Raw genomic sequence first — 19,031 nt, 5'->3', positions numbered from 1 at the left:
TTCTCTCTTTACTGCATAGGTTTGGTTCATTTGTTACCTTTTTAAATTATGAAGGATGGAGGGGGTAACAAAAATATATCAAAAATAGTAGGACACAAAAATTTTAATCTTAGCTCCAAGATTTTAAAAGATTGTGTAGCCTTATTAAGTCATCTCTACACCCATCTTGGGGCTTGAACTCAGAACCCCAAGATCCAGAGTCTTGTGCTCTTCCGACTGAGCCAGCCCATAGAGATGTATTTCTTGCCTAAAGAATTTGCATCACCTAGACTCTTTTTATTTTAGGAGTAAGCCAAAAGTAAGGACGCAGGTATTCTTAGATTACACCAGTTTTTAACCCTTGTATTTTATGAGCCAGGTGTATCACAAAGCACAAATCGTACAGCTCATGTTGCAGCATGCCCTAACTTCCCCCAGTTAGCTTTACTTGGTCATACGGTCTTCGTTTTGTTCTGAACCTAATGGTGTGTTTGTTTGAATGCCACTTCTTACTTTCTCAGCCTCCCATCTCCTGTTTGGCAGACAGCTCTGCATCAGATTAACATCCTGATGCATCATGACAGATTCTTGGCATTCTTTGTAGCATTTTATTATACTTTCAGTTGTTTTCTAAGTTTATTGGATTTTTCAGGCTTTTTCCCCCACCACTTAACACTAGAGCCATTTATTTATCAAAGAAACATTTTATTAAAATTATTTTTGAAATGATATCTTATGTAATAGTATTTAATGTCAAAAAGAAAGTGTAGTAGGTACTAGTCAGATTCCAGGCACAAAAACAGAATCCAAACCAAGGTCGTCCAAGAAGAGGAATTTAGTACAAGGAAATAGTTGCAGAGGTGTTGGAAGAATGAAAACCAGAGGACTATGAGGTACCCCGGAGTGTAAGAACTGCAGAAAACCTAAGACTATAGAGAAGGCAGGATCCCTCTGGTCAGTGGGAATTAGAAGGGGAGAAACAAGAACTGCCTGGCAAGAACAGGCACCTTGGAGTAACCGTTGCCACTGCCAGACAACCAGCCTTAAAAGAGAGATGAGAGCAAAATTACCTGTCTTTGTTTCTCTTGACCTTGGGCTCTCGACAGTGTCTCTCACTGTATGAATCCATCTGGAAACCAGTAGGCACAGGAACCTGGGATATGTAATTTGCAAGAGTCCACCCACTGTGTGTTAAGCATAGCAGGACAGAGTGTGGTAAGGAATGGCCCTGAGAACAAGCAGACAATGGGCAGGACAGTCATCGACACGCATCTAAGACGGTGCGATGTGTACAGACAGCAGTAGAGTTCATACATAATGCTCATCAAAGTTGGCCTGTACTTTTGTTTACTGGCTGATTTAAGTTGGATTCTCCTAGAAGCAAACCTGGAGCCAAGCATTTGAGTGGCGTGATTTATTAAGGAAACATTCTCAGGAGAAACAAGTGAGGAGTTGTAGGGATCAGGATGGGGAAGAGGGCGCAGCCCCAGCCTGATCCAGGCAGGGTTTTGGAGTGTTCACTACACGTTGGAGTTTTTCTCATCTTGAACCACACACTAGATTTTTGAATCACCCCCTCTTTCCCCCAAACCCAACTACATACGACCAGCCATCGGGTACTAGCCATTTTTGGCTGGGGGGGCAGGGGGCGGTGTTGGAGACAGCAGCAGAACAAGGCAGTTCTCTGAAGAAGTTTACCCTGGGAGCCCTTAGCACCAAAACACTCAGAAACTGGGACACAGAGCACAGGTAAAGGGGGTCTGCAAAGGAGGGAGCCTGCAGACACCTTTGAAGGCCTGTTGCCCACGAAGGTAGTAGAATACAACCTGCTCCTCACTCTGCTCACTTGGCTTAACAGTCTAACGGTGCTCAGAATACCTATTTTGTAATATGCTCAGTGTGAAAACAGCCAGTTACTATGATGCATAGATACATAACAGTGAGGAAGTGGTTTGTTGTTTCTTTCCCATACACACAAGTTCTGACCTCCTTTATTAAATACTTTATATCTCTAATAATGGGAATATACAGCTTTACTGTAACTTCCTGTTTCCCCTTGTCTCTTAGTGTCTGCTCCGAATGGTAACCTTGTTCTGCAGAGGGCCAGAACGTACCATGTTTTGGCTTGATAAGCTGCAGGATCTCTGTTGGAGCCAGTCTGGTCTGCCCCTGTAGTGCAAAGCAGCCATGATACGTAACCGAATGAACTTGTCTAGGTTTTAATGAAATTTTATTATAAGGACACTAAAATCTGAGTTTTGTATGATGTTCACATTCATAGGTCTTCTTTTGATCCTCACCCCCAGCCAGATGAAACGCAAAAACTACCCTTGGCTAATGGGCCGTCGCATCCACACTGCTCTAAATCCGGTGCTGTGTGCTCTGTTGCCTAACCCAGTTACTTGCTGCCACTGCGTTAATCTGCATTACTAATTAGAGAGCCTTTGCACCTTGCGGCAGGGGGAGATGAAAAGAAAATCTCCAGTCATACCAGAGCTAAAGTAACTATTAATAGCCAGCCAGCTTTTGGGCATCTGAGGTTTTAAATTCAGTGATGTAGGTTTTAAGTGGTATTTGACAAGAATCAGAAGAAAATGTATTTGCAGTCATCTGCAATATTCCACTTATCAGATGGGTGGATTGGAAACTATTCAGCGTAACATTTGTCTAACTTGTCATTTACAGAGTCCTTTTCACATGCACCATCTCACTTGATCGTCACAGTATCCTTGTGTATTAAGCTTAAAGGTTTTATCCCCTTTTTTTAGATGAGGAAAATAGCATGAGAGGTTAAATGACTTGCTTGGGGCCCAATGGTTAGGGAGTGGCAGAACCAAGCTCCCTTGTCCATTGAACACTCAAGAGAATTTTAGAAATAAAAGGAAGTATAACATCACTTTTAAAGGTTTATAAGTGCGATACCAAGAATGCAGTGCTAGTCATTCATAGAGGATGCTGTCAGGAAGCCTAGTCACCTGCGTTACTTTCTGTTAGGCTGTGTCTCACATAGAGAGAACTGAATGGAAATTTAATATTTGTGATATTTAGATGCCCTCATTTTTAAAAATTCTAAAAATGATAAAATGCTTAAGTTCCCATTACCACACTTAACGTCCAGCATGGTTTAAAACTAGAGCTCCCAGATTTCAGTACCTGTGGAATGAATGTAAACCTAGCCCTTTTTCCTTTTCAGCACCAGCACTGGATGTTGATTGGCAGAGCAACAACACCTTTGCTTCTTGTAGTACAGATATGTGCATTCATGTCTGTAAATTAGGACAAGACAGACCTATTAAAACATTCCAGGGACACACGGTGAGTAGCCTCCCCCCCCCCCTTTTAAAGTGGTTATGATGAATAAGTAATATTACAGAGTGGTTTTTGAAGTATGTATGTTTACTATCCAAAGAGCAATCCAGTCTATAAAATGAAAATGAATATTTACTGTTATTTTTAGAATGAAGTAAATGCTATCAAATGGGACCCAACTGGCAATCTTCTGGCCTCCTGTTCTGATGACATGACTTTGAAGGTAATTCGAATAGTGGGGAGACATGCAATGGAGGTGTCACCAAGAATGGGTGCTCTGGCCATTTTTAGATCAGTTAGAATGTCTCTTACAGTTCCTTGAATGCTTAAACATGGGTCAGGATTTACTCTAGTTTTTAATAGTTAATCATTGTTTTTTATATTTTATTTTGTGAAGTATTTCAAGTGTTTAAATATAGCAAATAAATTCTACTTAAAAGAGTGTTTGATAGGAATTGTGGTGCTAAGAAACCTCTGTCTTGTCTTCACTTCTAGAAGGTCATATACTGGTGCAATTAAAGTTATTTGCACATGTAAAAAATTGACTAATAAGCAACAGATCTTTGTAGCATTTGTGGATTTTGCTGAAATTCTGTGAATTGTATAAATTTGATTTTGTGGTGAGAATGTATATCATCCTTGCTGGGAAGCTGATCTATAGCAGAGAATTGCTTAGTTGGTGAGTGAGGCTTGCTGACATGCCAGCATCAGCAGCTCGACATGGATTTATGTTTTTCTTGTCAGCATGACTAAAAGCAAAACTAACACTTTGCACCTGTGCACATCATATTTAGAGAAAAAAAGCGTTTTGAGGTAAAGAACAACCTAATACAAATTTCCAGTATTAATGAAGCTTTGAGCCCTTTCCTGCAACATAGTAACTCTCCTGAAAATAATTTTATCCTTGACTCTGCAATGCCCACGACTGCAGATGTGGTGACCCTTAAGATGGAGGAATCATGAGGGAAAACCGCTTTTTCCTCCTGTGAACAGACTAAATGTAATCTTGGTAACCTGGTGGGGTTTTTCCCTTAAATACCTGCTGTGTTTTTAGTCATACAGTTTTCTCAAGCCTGAGCTCCCTTGCAGACATTGCTAGTAAAAAGGCTTTTCTTAATGATTTTGTCCGAGTTTACTTTGCATGCACGTGCATTGCAGTCATAAAATGAAAGCCTTGTGGAACAGAGTATGGCACGTATGTGGAGTTGAAAGGCCAGTGGCTGGAGAGTCTACTGAGCAGTTAGAGCAGTTTGGACTTGAAAGTGTTAGCTTTTTGTCCTAACAATAATGAAAGGTCAGAGTTTTAAAGGAGAAATGAGATGGGTCGATATTGTGTAATGGAGCCAAATTCTGAGAACAAGGAACAGGAGTCAGAAGATCATGCAAAACCTGAACAGTGATTTGAGCCAGGCAGGTGGAGGTGCTGGGTGGGCCTGGTGCTCCAAGAAGAACTCTACCCTTGGTATAAACATTTGGGACTTCTCTGCAGGTGGGCTTGGATGAAGTTGTGTAGGGAGAAAGGACAGAGTAAGGAAAGAGGGGAACCTTAGAAATAGAAAGTCTTAAGAACTTAACTGCCAATAATTACCAGCTCAAGAGGAACGAGCTTCCAAAAGGAAACTGAGGAGGAATGACCCAAATGGAGATAGAGTGTTCAGAAAAGAATGTTTCAAGGGAGGTGATGGATAGGAGTGGCTAGCAGTGGCAATGCTATTGAAAGGTCAAATGAAGTAAGTTTTGAAACATATTTTGGGGGCTTATTTACATGGAATTATAAATGTCTAGGATCTAAAAACATTATGGGTTTGCTTCATTATCTCTTACTGGGTACATTGCAGACATGTGAAACACACCTAATTTTTGTGAGTTCTTTTTGTTGTTGTTGGCAGTTGGGTTTTGATGTGCATTTGTGTTTGGCAAGATTTACTCCCATGTCTTTATTGAATGATTTTGCCAGAAGTACTCTCAGTGTAGGTTTCTTTACCTCTGTACTCATAGGTTTTCAACTCAAGCAAGTCTAATTATTCTCTACTCATCATTTTGACTTTAATTAATTGCTTTATTTTTCATGGTTGGTTCTGTAGGAGTCATTTTCTAAACTTTTATTATGGTAACAAAACCTAACGAGATCTTCTTAATCAGACTTTTAAGTGTACAGCACAGTATTGTTATCTATGGGCACAATATTGTAGATTTGTAGAGCTGAAATTTTACACTTGTTGTTTAGCTGGTCCCCCTCTCCTCTTCCCTCAGCCTCTGGCAGCTACCATTCTTTTCTTGGCTTCTGTGAGTTTGACTCTTATAGATACCACATATAAATGGAACCATGCAGTATTTGTCCTTAAGATTCATCCATGTTGTTGCATAGTTCAGGAATTCCTTTTTTTTAAGGCTGAATGATAAATACTCCATTGTATATAACACCACATTTTCTTTATCCATTCATCCATTGATGGACACTTGGGTTGTTTCCATATCTTTTGTGACCAATGCTGCAATGAACAGGGAGTGCAAATATATTTTTAAGACCCTGATTTCAGTTCTTTTGGATAAATACGCAGAGGTGGGATTGCTGGATAATATGAAAGTTCTGTTTTTATTTTTTTGGATATCCTCCCTACTGTTTTTCATAGCGGCTGTCATTTTGCATTCCCACCAATAGTGTACTACAGGTGGTCTAATTTCTCCACGTCCTTGTCAACATTTATTGTCTTTTTTATTTTATAATAAAATCCTAATAGATGTGAAATGATATCTCATTGTAGTTTTTATTTGCATTTCCCTTATGGCTAGTGACATTGAGCATCTTTTCATATACCTATTGGCCATTTGTATATTTTCTTAGAAGAAGGGTCTGTTCAAGTCATTTGCCCATTTTTAAATTGGATTATTAGGGTTTTTGCTATTGAGTTGTAGGAGTTCCTCATATATTTTCAAAATTAACCCTTTTTTTTTATAGATACATGGTTTGCATATTTTTTTCTCCCATTCTGTCATTTGTCTCTTTATTGTTCCCTTTGCTGTGCAGAGGCTTTTTAATCTTATATAGTCCCTTTTGGCTTTTTGGTTTTGTTTTTGTTGCCTGTGTTTTAGTGTCATACAGGAATATATTATTTGCACGTTGCTTATCTATTTGCCCTTCTCTGTTACAAAGTATTTTCTGATTCTAAATCCTAAGAAGAATTTGTAATCTACATCTTTTATTTAAGGGACAATGTTAAAACTAATGCCTTAAACATTTTAGGATCACTATCCAAGGGACTTACTAATGTTGAAGTTTGTACCATCTGAAGCTCTCAGAGTTAATCTTAGAACTACAGCTAATTCAATCTTGAAGCCTCAGAATAGTGAACATTTGGAAAGGACTTAAAGCTAATTTGTCATTTTTAAAAGATAAATATTAAATAAATTCTACATTTTAATTTCTTTGCAAATATTTCCTTGATCTCTAATCATCGTTCTGGTTATACTGCTGATATTTTAGATTGGCCCAATAGTATTTTTAAATGTATCCTTTGTATAGGAAAATATAATTACATACGTTTTTCTTTTTTGCTCAGATATGGAGTATGAAACAAGACAATTGTGTCCATGATTTGCAAGCACATAATAAAGAAATCTATACTATCAAATGGAGTCCAACAGGGCCAGGAACAAATAATCCAAATGCCAACCTTATGTTAGCAAGGTAATATTTATGTTTCACTCTTCCTTTTATGAGTCTTCCACACAAAAAGCTTCTAATAAATATGACAGAGTTAGGAAAGATTCCATGAAATGGGAATGTATCCTGCAAAGATTGTTTTTTTGATGGGAACGTTTAAAACTTGGAGTTTTATTCTTATTTCAGGCCATAGTGGATTTTTATATCTGGGGTTATCAAATATTTACTGATGATATCAGATACTGATTAAAACTCAGGTAATTGAGGCATAGGCATAGTGCAATACAGTTTCTTCAGCATTAAAAAAATAAAAATATAGTCAGTACATTGTTCAGAACCATGGATCAGTCAATATAAAAGAATTATTTAAAGAGCAAAGGAATACAGTAAATTTAGCTCATTTTGTTTTTTCAATTCAGGGACTCGGAGATGCCCTTAAAGTTCCTTTTCTCCTATATAACTTTGCTTCCAGAACACTTGCTTCCTAACAGCCCAGTCTGCGTCTCATAAGGAATTTGTGGCTAGCTACTAGAAATGGCTGAATATTATAGATTGGGGGTGGGGCATGGGAGTATTTCATTACTTACAAAGTCAATTTTGTTGCCTCCTTTGTTAGTGCATCCTTCGATTCTACTGTTAGATTATGGGACGTAGACCGAGGAATTTGCATCCATACTTTGACAAAACACCAAGAGCCTGTGTACAGTGTGGCTTTCAGTCCTGATGGCAGGTACCTGGCAAGTGGTTCTTTTGATAAATGTGTGCACATCTGGAACACACAGGTATGTCTTAGTTATTTAAATCATCACCTGTTTTCATAGTTACTGAGAAGCACTTGCCTATATAAATTGTCTTTTCTCTTTTGGTTGTCATTCCTTTTATGACATTAGTTCAATCCTTAGTTTTTAAATGAGTACTTTTTTTTGAATTTACAAAGACTGAAGCCAGTTGAAGTTATATTTTCCTAATGTAGACCAGAATTTAGAAATAAATAAATTTAGATTCTTGTTTTATTTTTTTTTCAAGTTTGCTGACCTAAAATATGAGAATTTAAGGTGCATGTTTAGATAAATGATATAGTTTCTTTATTTTCTGGAAGACTTGTTTTTGAAGGAGCTATATATGAGCAATTAATAAAATGTACTAAAGGACAAGATTTTATGGCTGAACACAGTGATTTATCAGGAATAAACTTAAAACTATACTACCTTTGTAGGGACAGTAGTATAGAGAGATCCTTTCCTAAAAATGGAGAAAACAGCCAGTTGCTGTAACTTGTTTCATCTTCTCACCTGTTTAGTGTTTATGCTCCACGTACTGTTTTTTTAATAGCAGTCGCTTGACTCCCCCAGCCCATCAGTGATCACTTCTTAGGTGGTCGTAGTACACCCATAATCAGTTACTGTGAGCTCTTTCTTTTTGTGTAGCTGATCATCATAGTTGGTCAGACTGTTCTGCATAAATCATCATTTTCAAGTATCATTCAAATGGTACCCCCTAAACACTGAAAAGGTATCCACTGGGAAGTCTTAGAGCTCCCATTTTCTTCTTGATCCCCTTACAAGTAACTATTAACTTCTTTCATTCTTCCTGACATTTTTTGTGAATAGAATTACTAACATTCTGTCATTTTTATACTCAACTGTTTTATTTTTTAATTTATATTTTTAACCCCCTTGGAATTGATTTTTATATGTATAATCTGAGGTAGAGATCTAATTTTATGTTTCTAATGGATAGCCATTTGTTTCAACCCTATTTACCCCTTTGCTGTCTCATAATGCCACTTCTTTCATATACCACATTGTTATTGTGGTTTATTTATGGATTCTCTTGTACCACATTGATAGACATTTGTATGTACCTGCATCATTAGCATAGTTTTAATAACTATGTAGATCCCCCCTCATTAAGTCTTTCTTCTCCCTTCATTAAAGTTTTAAATTTTTTTATGAAGATCTTTTTTCTTAATTTACTCTGAAGTGCCTTATGGATATTATTGTTAGCCACGAATGACGTCTTTTTAAAAATATATTCCTTTTACTTACTGGTTGTTGCTTGCGTTTGGAACATTACAACTTTTGGCATATTGAAACTGAATCCATCCACCTCTCTGAGCTCTCTTACTAGTTTTAATAGTTTAGGTTTCCCCTTGACTTCCCTTTAATCTTTTTTTTTTTTCAATTTTTTTTTAAGATTTTTATTTATTTATTGAGAGAGAGAGAGAATGGTAGAGAGAGAGCATGAGAGGGAAGAAGGGCAGAGGGAGAAGCAGACTCCCCGCTGAGCAGGGAGCCCGATGCGGGACTCTATCTTGGGACTCCAGGATCGTGACCTGAGCCGAAGGCAGTCGCTTAACCAACTGAGCCACCCAGGCGCCCTCCTTTTAATCTTTTTATTATGATTGAATAGCAGAGACTTTCTAAATAATCTATAGATAATCTGCCTGTTGTCTACATTTTCAGTCACTTATTTACTCCCTTTGGGTATAGAAATGTAGAATTCTAATGGAGGATACTGGTAGGCTCTTAGGGGCATTTGAGCAACTATCCATGCTATTTAGATGTAACACTATTGTGTTATCAAAAAATAATCATTTTACTTTTTTAAGTTTGAAAATCGTAAGATGCATCTAGTGAGTTTTTAGTGCAGTCATTGTCTTTTTGTCATATATAAATCTAGTTTTTTCTTTCCTCATTTGGATTATCATCCATATGATATGTTACCTAAGCATTTCACAGGTCAGTTGTTGAAGTCTGGTCTGAACATATATATACAGATTTGAGTAGTGCTGTTAATCCATTGATTTTTGTTAATGTTATAGCTCTAGCTTGTTGACCCCATGCTATTTTGGTTCTTCAGTTATAGCCTAATTTGAGCTTAGAAATTGGTAAGTGCTTTGGAAAGAAAGTTGGTTTTTTTAAACCCCAGAGCTTACTGTCCTGTAGATTTTTACTTTCCTGTACATCAACAGATTTTAGATTTTTGTTGGTGCCACTCCTTTCTCCTAATTAACCATGGGGAAATACACTCACAACCCACTATACTCACACTTTCATTAATCTTTTAAATTGTAAGAAACTTTAGGTAGGGTGAAGAAAACAGTTGAACCTTTCTGATGTGATCATCTGTAGCAATGCACCTATGGTTTCTGCAGTATTAGTGGAATGACTTAGAAGAGGAAAGCAAGGGAAAAGAGAGTTCTGGCTTAGTAATTAAATTAGGATTGGCTGTCTGAGGAGGTATTTACAAGGTACATGTCTTATGCCATGTTGTTTTTAGGTAGATCTGCCACTTCTAGTTTGACCTTTTTAGGTTATCATAAAGCTGAGAGATACTTCTCTGCCCTGTCAGGGCAGAAAACCCAGAAGCATATTTTTCATTGTTTTCCAGTTTCTCACCATGGAGCCTCTGATCTTTGCCCTGTTTAATGACTGGTTTCCTAGGAGAATATGTTTTTTAACTGAGTTTTAATTATTCAGAGAGTAGCTGAATAATTTTGGTTTCTTTTTCTTTTTTTTTTTTTTTTTATCTCCTCTAGGGGCTTCTCAGTAAATATAGAGTAACTAACAGACTTACACTGGAATTGTCTTTACTAGTTTTATTGTACTTTCTAAGATATTTTATCAAAGAAATTCTGACTTCATTTTGTCTCTCTATATGTTAGCCAAACTCATGCATCCTTCAACAACAACAAATTTATTTCAAGTCATACACTGAATGTTTGACTCCATTGTTAACTGTATCAAAGAGGCCAAAGATATCTTAGCTAAGAATGATTATCAATACTGGAGAAACTGAGTGTGTGTGTGTGTGTGTATGTGTGTGTGTGTGTGTGTGTGTGTGTGAGAGAGAGAGAGAGAGAGAGATCTGTTGAGAGCAGGCAAGTGTTATTTATCATTTTATAGAAGGATCATCATCGCATTTCTAGTGTTTGAAAACTTGTAATTTATTTTGGAGTCAAAGCTAAATTCCATCTCTGATTGCTAGAAATAATGCCATACAGTATTTTACCTCAATAGTTTGGATTTCTAATAATATATGTTCCCATTTTTAAGAATCTGTGTTTTCATTTTTAGACAGGTGCTCTAGTTCACAGCTATAGGGGAACAGGTGGAATTTTTGAAGTTTGCTGGAATGCAGCAGGAGACAAAGTTGGAGCCAGTGCGTCAGATGGTTCAGTAAGTAGAATGAAGTGTTTCCAAGGGGGTGGGTGTGTAAGTGTAGTAAATAAATGAGGCTTATTGTGGTTGCGACTACAAAAGTCTTCTTTTCAAAATACATATTATGGCATTGATCTTCTTTACTGGACGTTGTATATTTTTCATGTTTATTTCATTGAAATAATGTAAAAAAAATATAGGCTGTGTTTGCCAAAAGAGTATCTTCCTAACCAAGAAATGGTTATTTTTAATGTAAACCTCTGTTAATGAAATTGAGTGTAGAACAGTACCACTCTGAGAGAGATTAGAATTTTTAATGCCTATTTCTACCTTGTCTTCCTTGCAGAAGAGTGTTGGTGGCCCAGGGCAGGGGGAGTAGAGGCAGTTGAGTCCTGCATTGAGGAATGTGTGATACTGAGAGACTTTCAGGATGAGGTTGGCCAACTCTTTATAGAAATCCTAGTTTTGGCTTCCAAAGCTCTGAAGGCAAAGGGAAAATGGAGAGGGTGTTAGCCATTTAGCTGTTTTCTGAATAATCTGAGGTCTCTTTCATTTAGGCCCAAAAGCTAGGAAAATGGTCTATGTTGAGCATATTTTTTTCTATTTTTTAATTAATGGAGAGTAGATCTTCAGAATTTTAGCCATGGTTCTTTATAGTGTTAGCCCATAGTGGTTTCCTCCATCTCTTGGATGATTTGTCTGATTTCTGTTGGTTAAGTGCCCAGTGTCATGATTCTTGTTGCTTTACCAGTTTCGTGAACTAGAAAGTAAAAATAGATTTCAAACTGTACTATAGAAACGTTAAGCTAAAAATGTACAATGAAATTCTTAACACACCGGTTGATTATTTTAATTTCTTACAGGTTTGTGTATTAGACCTTCGGAAATAGCGCTACTAGTTGGAAGCCATGGACCGACTATGAATGTGTACATAGCCAAAATGACTGTCCCTGACCCATGTACTGCTATAGTCCCACTTGAACCATGGCCAGTCCACTACAGCCAAATCTAAAAGAAATATATACATACAGTGTATATAAACAAAATTGCACCCTGAAGATGACAGAATTTTTGTCACAGCTTGTGAATTCTGTTCACCAAGTGCTGGAATCTAATCTGCTGTGCCCCTAAAATAGCATTTAGAAGTTTTGGATATGAAAAACAGAAGAGAGAAAGAAATATGCGTTATAAAAGCAGCCCATATGTGTACCAGTTTTTGGATACTAATGACAGCCTTGTTTCTCCCCTTTGAATCAGAAGACACCATGGATTATATTCTTTTTTCCCTTCAGTAGTTGAGCAGTTTGTATGTACAGAGAAAATGGACTTACAAAAACTCGCAGCAGTAGTTTGTTCTTGCTTTTAAACTTTGTTTTTGGTTTAGTTTATGGATGCATGAAGTAAGGGAGTGAATCAGTTTCTTGTTTATATTTTTTTCACCTTTTAAACAAAAAATTCTTAAAAATATTTTAATGCATTCTTTTGAAGAGATAGATGTTTGGTACATTTTATGGCTCCCAGAGCATATATTCAGTTGGTGCATGTTGTGGAAGGGGGAATTGGAAATTGAATGAAAACTATATGGCTTTTGGTCATGTCAATCTGTAAGACACATCAGTAAAAGGATATTATGCTCTGTTTTTTTTTTTGTTTTGTTTTTTTGTTTTGTTTTTGTTTTCTTTTTTGGTGATGTGGCTTAAATGCAATAGTTTCTTTTTTGGGACATATTTCTGCCAATTAAAGACTAGAAGGGCACAATTTTTTTTTTTTAATACCATAGAGAAGATGCATAAAAAAAAAAATCTTCTGATGTTTTGTAGCCATAACTAAATTATGGTTAAAATGTGCACTATTGTGAAAAGGAGCAAAGTAGGTTTGGGGTTTTTTTTGTTGTTGTTTGTTTATTTGTTTGTTTTGCTTTGTTTTTTAAGAGATTAAAATGTTTCTGGATAAGGATTAGCTTCTCAAAGTGTGTCCATCATTCTGTGTAGAAGCTTAAATATGTAATGTAACCAAACTCCAGTATTAAAAATCTCTCATGTTGTTTTTCTTTATACAAAGCAAGATAACGGCATATAACACTGCCATTACATGGCAAAATGTTTGCTACCTTAGTTTAAAAACAATCTTTAAAACAAAAGACTTGCTTCAAGGTGTTTTTAAATAGCAGTGATTCAGAATTAAAAAAAAAAAAAGTATAATTGCACTAAGCTCCCTGCTGCTCTGATTCTGCGTTCGTGGTACTTGTGACTACATTTTTTTCAAATATGGATAGGTTTAAGCTGCTATTTTTTTTTTCTCAGTAATCACTACTATATCATGTCTTTTACTCTGTTTATAATATCAAGTATTTTCTGAAAGATACAGGTATCAGAGCAAACCTCTTCTTGTGTTCACGCAACTAAAAGCTAAAATACACAGAATTTGCAAATGATAGCATGGGGCTGTGTTTATACGTGTGACTAACGGGGTTTGTCATGATTAATGTAAGTATCCACAAGTGTCCATTTTGAAGAGAATAGTCAGATTTATATCTCAAAGATTTTAATTAAGGAGTTGCTTATTATTAAGCTTAGCAAATTTATAACACTATTTCCGTCACTAATTGTTTTGAGGCCTTTACTACTAAAATTTTAACCTGTGTTCTAAGTGGAAGTAGAAAGCGATTTAACCCAAGTAACGCAGCTTTGATTTTCAGTATTTGTTGTTTTACTACATCACAAAACAGCATTGATTGAAGCAAGTCTTGGTTTTACTAAGGTAGGATAGCATTTGCTATTGGTAAAGAGAATAAATACACTTAATTTCACAATACATTGTTCTATGTACCCCAGTTATTGTTAGTGGGGACTATGATACTGTAATAATCTTTTTTAAGACTTCCATGCAGAGAGGCAGTCATTCATGATGGTTTGTGCCAGCTGGTTTTGGGGTTTGGGATCACATTATAGATACTTAGAACTATTACCCTGTGACTTACGTAGGAAACCTAACATGCTGAGTATCTGGCACTTGAAATCCTGCTTTTATTGCTAGAGGTCCACATCTGTGGTTGACCTCTGTTGTTGTTTAAAAAAAAAAAAATAAATAAAAATTTAAAAATCTGTGCAATAATTTTTAAATGTGCTCCCAGGAATAGACACAAATGTTTTGAGTAGGTTTAAGCTGCATTTTCCTTTAGTGATGCATCTGTCAATTGCACTGAATTTAAATCTGAAAGTCAGAGGTGATTACTGATAGTACTTTTGTATTTTGATATGGACAGTTTATTCATTTGCATACAGTTATTGACCCCCCCCCCAGCTGATTAAGAGATAGTCAAGAAGTTCAGTATAGCCTGCCAGAGCAGACAGCTACATTTTGATGGTATTGTCACCTTTTCTTCCTTTCGTTCTTTTTTTTTTTTTTTTAAATATTTAGCTATTTCACGTAAGCATAGTAGCCACAATAGGACGTATAAAAGATTATAAACACAGAGCTTTATTACCCTGAAGTCTTGGGTCTCTTAAGTACAGACCTTCCCGGGAGGGCACCCACTCTGTGGGCTTGGGTTCTCTGTGCGCATGCAGTTGCCCGTTTTTGCTGCTGTCCTGACGTCATCACTGCCTGCTGATGTGCCACGATGCTGCCCCCACGGACGACAGTAAGACTGCCTCTGATGTGAGCAGCAGCTTGACTGTAAGAGACCACGTTTCACGGCCTGCATAATTCTGTATTTGAGGTTCTCGGCTCGTTTTTCCTTCCTTTTTTTTCTGAGCGCTTACTCCTGAAGATCAACTGATTGCAGTGGATTTTCCGTGGTGTTCATTGTGTATCGTTGTATAAGCCGCTGTACGAAACTTACAAGGAAAAACAGAAAGGAAAACTTGCATGAACAGAGTACTCACTGATTAAGGTAGAATAAAGAAAGAGCAGCTGTTGCTCTTACACCTCATCCAGGAATAGCCTCTTTTCTTCTCCATGTAGGAAATCCCATACGTTCTTGTATCTGTTCCACCCCCCGTTACTGTCACTGGTCAGGTACCATCATTGACTTTCAAACGACTTTTAGAAGTGGTGACTTTTAATTTCCTAATAGATTTTAGAGTATATCGAATTCTGTTTTAATTAATAATTCTCTAGGTAAGTATGTTTTAGGATTAAACACCTTTTACAGATACTGAAAGTGCCTCCTTTTGTGGTGTAAAAAACAAATTATGGTGCAAAAAGTAATTATTAGATTGAATTACATGAAGGTTTTTTGCTTTTTGACATATAAAAATGTCAAGAGAAAGGCCAAAGATTTGTACTTTTTCACTTATAAAGCACTCCTTTTTTCCTTAGACTTCTTTCTGTCAAATTAGATTTAATGAGAGAGTACTATTTTTAAGGAGCTATCTGTTTATGTAGAATGATTTTGTTAAGAGTAATGTAAACTATTATTGCATAGAGGCCTGAAGAGGAGTATGCATTTTTGCTATTTAAAGGAATCACAAATGATTGTCCTTATGTGAGCAAAAATGTTAAATTTTACTAGGTAAGCAGAAAAATAAGTCTCAAATGCAGTGCTGTTTACTCTCTTCAAAACCGTTTTCATCATCTTAAGCACATTGTACATTTCTATAGAACCTGCATTTACTCTCACATGCTAAGGGTGGTGCTTGCGTTTGGTGAATTACTGTTGACTGTTTCCACAGAAATTCTATTTCAGTGGACCAACATTGTGGCATGGCAGCAAATGCCAACATTTTGGGGAATAGCAGCAAATCTACAAGAGACCCTGGTTGGTTTTTTGTTTGTTTGTTTTTGTTTGTTTTTCCTTCTGAATCAGCAGGGATGGAAGGAGGGTGGTAGGGAAGTTATGAATTAACTCCTTCCGGTAGTAGCTCTGAAGTATCACATTCAATATCAAATTTTTTTAACATGATTCTAGTTAAATGTAGAAGAGAAAAAAAGAGGAAGTGTTCACTTTTTTAATACACTGATTTAGAAATTTGATGTCTTATATCAGTAGTTCTCAAGTATTAATAGCATTCTTTTATTTCTGCCTTTACGTTGACAGTGTTGAAGCAGGGTGAATAACTAGGGCATCTTTTTCTTTCCTAGTAAACGGTTTTACATGTTTTCTTTGGAGTTTCTGCATAAGTTCAAGAAAACATTCTGCATGTTGTATCTAAGTCCGATGTACTTATCCATCTCATTAAAAGCAAACACAGACTGCATTTTGTGGCTCTGTGACCCCTAAATACAGAAGCAATTTTCTTCTTTCCTGACTTTGACATTGTAGCTATGATGTTCTCATTTTGATTTTGGCAAATCCTTTGGGTCTAATTCTGTGAGCCTACCTATAGCACTGGATTAAAATGTCTGCATCATTTCTTTAGTTATCCAGTTAACTTTAAAACTGTTGTAAAAGTGTAAACCAGCCCATGACAGTTTTTTGTACGTGTTAAAGAACGTTCTTGTTCAGTTTTCATGATTCTTGTGTAAGGAAGACTGATCCAGATGTTCTCTGCTGTCCTGGACCATGTTAATTACACTCACGATGTACTTTGGTTCCACATCACAATGATTTGTCCCCAATGACCCTTTTATCCTTCCTAGGCACATTTTTGTTGTTGTTGTTGTTGCGGTTTCCCTTTGCATTGTATTGCTTTGACAACTGTAATTTGAATCAGATCTGAAAGAGGTCCAGAATAAAATATATTTTGATATTATGTTGGCTGTGTACATATATGAAACCTTTGATATTTATGTAGTTTGTATAGACTATTTACTGGTCAAGTAAAGAGAGGGATGCTATTTCTTGTTTACAATTTCTTGTTTACATTTTAATTGCATTTACTCTTCCAATGTTCTATTGTAGAATAAACTTTTTTTGCTCTGAGTTAGCCTTCATGACATACAGCATGTCTGTTCTCTCCCACACTGGTGTTTAATCAGTTGTAACAACTGCCATCAGAACCCAAACCACTGTTTTCCATAAATGTGTTGTTTTCTAAGATAGATACTTTAAAGTAAGCCCGTAGATAAAATCACAAATTTTACTATTTTATTACTTCTCACAGGAGATGAGATTTTTTAAATGAAGGGATTATTTACTATTTTTATTAAAGAATAATAGAGCATTTAATCAGCTAAGAAGTAACAATCACTTTTGAATTATTTTGGAAAATAATGCTGTATTTAAAGGACATTGTTTTCACGTAAACTAAAAGAGACTTCAGATTCGAGTTGAGCCCAAAACCGTGTGTATATATATGTTGCTGAAGATTTTAGGGCAGGACTCTCAACTTCCTTAGTGACATTTTTTTCTTCATATAAACCTATTCTAATTTAATAGTTTTCTTCCTTAGCTGGTTGCTTATGTTGCTGATAAACCTTATAATCTTTGAAGAACGATACCAGGCACCTTCTGGTTTTAATTAATCCCAGCTCTTAAGAGTTACTTAGAGACTTTTTAAAAGAATCATTGAGCACATTTTTTGTTTTCTTGGTTTTTGTTTTTTTTGTTTCGTTTTGTTTTTTAAACTTACATTCTTAGGTCTTCTGCCTTTCCCTTTCATTTCCTTAAGCGGAAACACAGGCATAGACTTGTCATGTTTTATTAAATGATAAGTTTTTACAGTTGCTAGAACTGTCTGACAGTCTTTCATTTTCAAAGGGTTAACTTTTATTGCATGGCATAGATTAATAATAGTCTGCATTTTACACTTTCAGAAAGTGTTGGACTACTAAGGATTATAATCCGTCTAAAGTTAAGGTAAAACCAAATCAGTTTCAGTAGTCATGGAAGGGGTTATTTTTAATTTCATAGTTCTTATACTTTGCAATAGATCAAATTTCTCACCTATTATACACAGCAGCAGATGAAAGTTTACTGTTTCCCCAATATATTCATTTGCGAAATGCAGTGGAGGAAAAGACACTATGGACAGTAGATTTATGGTGCTTTTCTCTGCTGTACCAAAGCTCTCTGTCAACAATGAAATGTTAACCCTATGCTACTTTTTCTGCATGTTTCTTCTTAAATGTCATATCTTAATGCTTATTTGTCCTAACATGTAATATTTTTGTATTAAATTTTTTAGGAGTTCCTTGTAATTTCTTTATAATTTAAAATATATTAAACACAAAGTGTTTAGTAAAGTACAGAAGACAATTATTAATGTTTCTTGGTTGTTGGGTTTGTATGATCACTTATGCAAACAGTTCACATCTTAAGAACTAGAACTAGGATCAGTGGGGTGGATCTACACAGAAAAAGGTAATACGATTCTTTTTTTTAAGTTCGTGTGTTATACTAATCCAGTGTCAGAATGGGCTGCTTTAAGAGATACTGCACTACCAGAAATACCAAAAGCGTACTTTGGAGGGCCACTGGGCCTGACTGCTAAAGAGGAATTAAAGCCCTGAGGGAGTACCTCAAGTAGTCAAACTGTTGCATTAAAACCAGTCACACTGAACTCAGTCTGAGACATTGGAAAGCATCAGCTGTCAGAATCTCATACATTCAAAGTAAAGGAATTTGAAAAATCTACACATTGTCCGGTCCTCCTCCAATAAGCTCTTATTGACTCAATTTACATACGCTACTTGACCAGGTTCATTATCTAATTCTCCAATTTGGGTACCCGAGGAGCAGTATACCTCAGTAGAGGGTAAGGAATAGCACATTTAGCATGGATATCATCATAAAGGCCTAGAGTCATCAGATAATTCAATAGCACATACAAATGTAGCTATGTAGTACGTTTTAAAATATTTCCATTTAAGTGGATAAAATATTTTAGTGTATGCAAATAAACTGAAGTATGAAGTTGTGCAAATGTGGTGTTGGAGGAAATGATGTCTTATGATAAATCCAGACTAAATTAGAGGTAAGTAAACCTTTTAACAATGTTGATTAACCAGGAGTCCATTAAAACCCTTTTTTA

At 36.2% G+C, this 19,031-nt stretch overlaps 1 protein-coding gene across 12 annotated transcripts in view; it reads left to right on the top strand.

The window, feature by feature from the left end:
- Positions 1-16,811, top strand: part of TBL1XR1 (TBL1X receptor 1) — a 173,800-nt gene extending 156,989 nt beyond the window's left edge. For all 12 annotated transcript variants that reach the window (XM_027583737.2, XM_027583738.2, XM_027583733.2 and 9 more), the window contains 6 exons: positions 3,173-3,294; positions 3,437-3,511; positions 6,849-6,976; positions 7,569-7,734; positions 11,032-11,133; positions 11,979-16,811. In XM_027583737.2, the coding sequence (XP_027439538.1) occupies positions 3,173-3,294; positions 3,437-3,511; positions 6,849-6,976; positions 7,569-7,734; positions 11,032-11,133; positions 11,979-12,005 (620 nt within the window). In that variant the 3' untranslated portion in view covers positions 12,006-16,811. The remainder of the gene's footprint in view (positions 1-3,172; positions 3,295-3,436; positions 3,512-6,848; positions 6,977-7,568; positions 7,735-11,031; positions 11,134-11,978) is intronic.
- The last annotated feature ends 2,220 nt before the right edge of the window (positions 16,812-19,031 follow it).

The sequence above is a fragment of the Zalophus californianus genome, chromosome 1, assembly GCF_009762305.2.
Source record: "Zalophus californianus isolate mZalCal1 chromosome 1, mZalCal1.pri.v2, whole genome shotgun sequence".
Lineage (NCBI taxonomy): Eukaryota > Metazoa > Chordata > Mammalia > Carnivora > Otariidae > Zalophus > Zalophus californianus.
The sequence above is the reverse complement of the archived record's forward strand: the minus strand, read 5'-3'. Positions and strand labels throughout refer to the sequence as shown.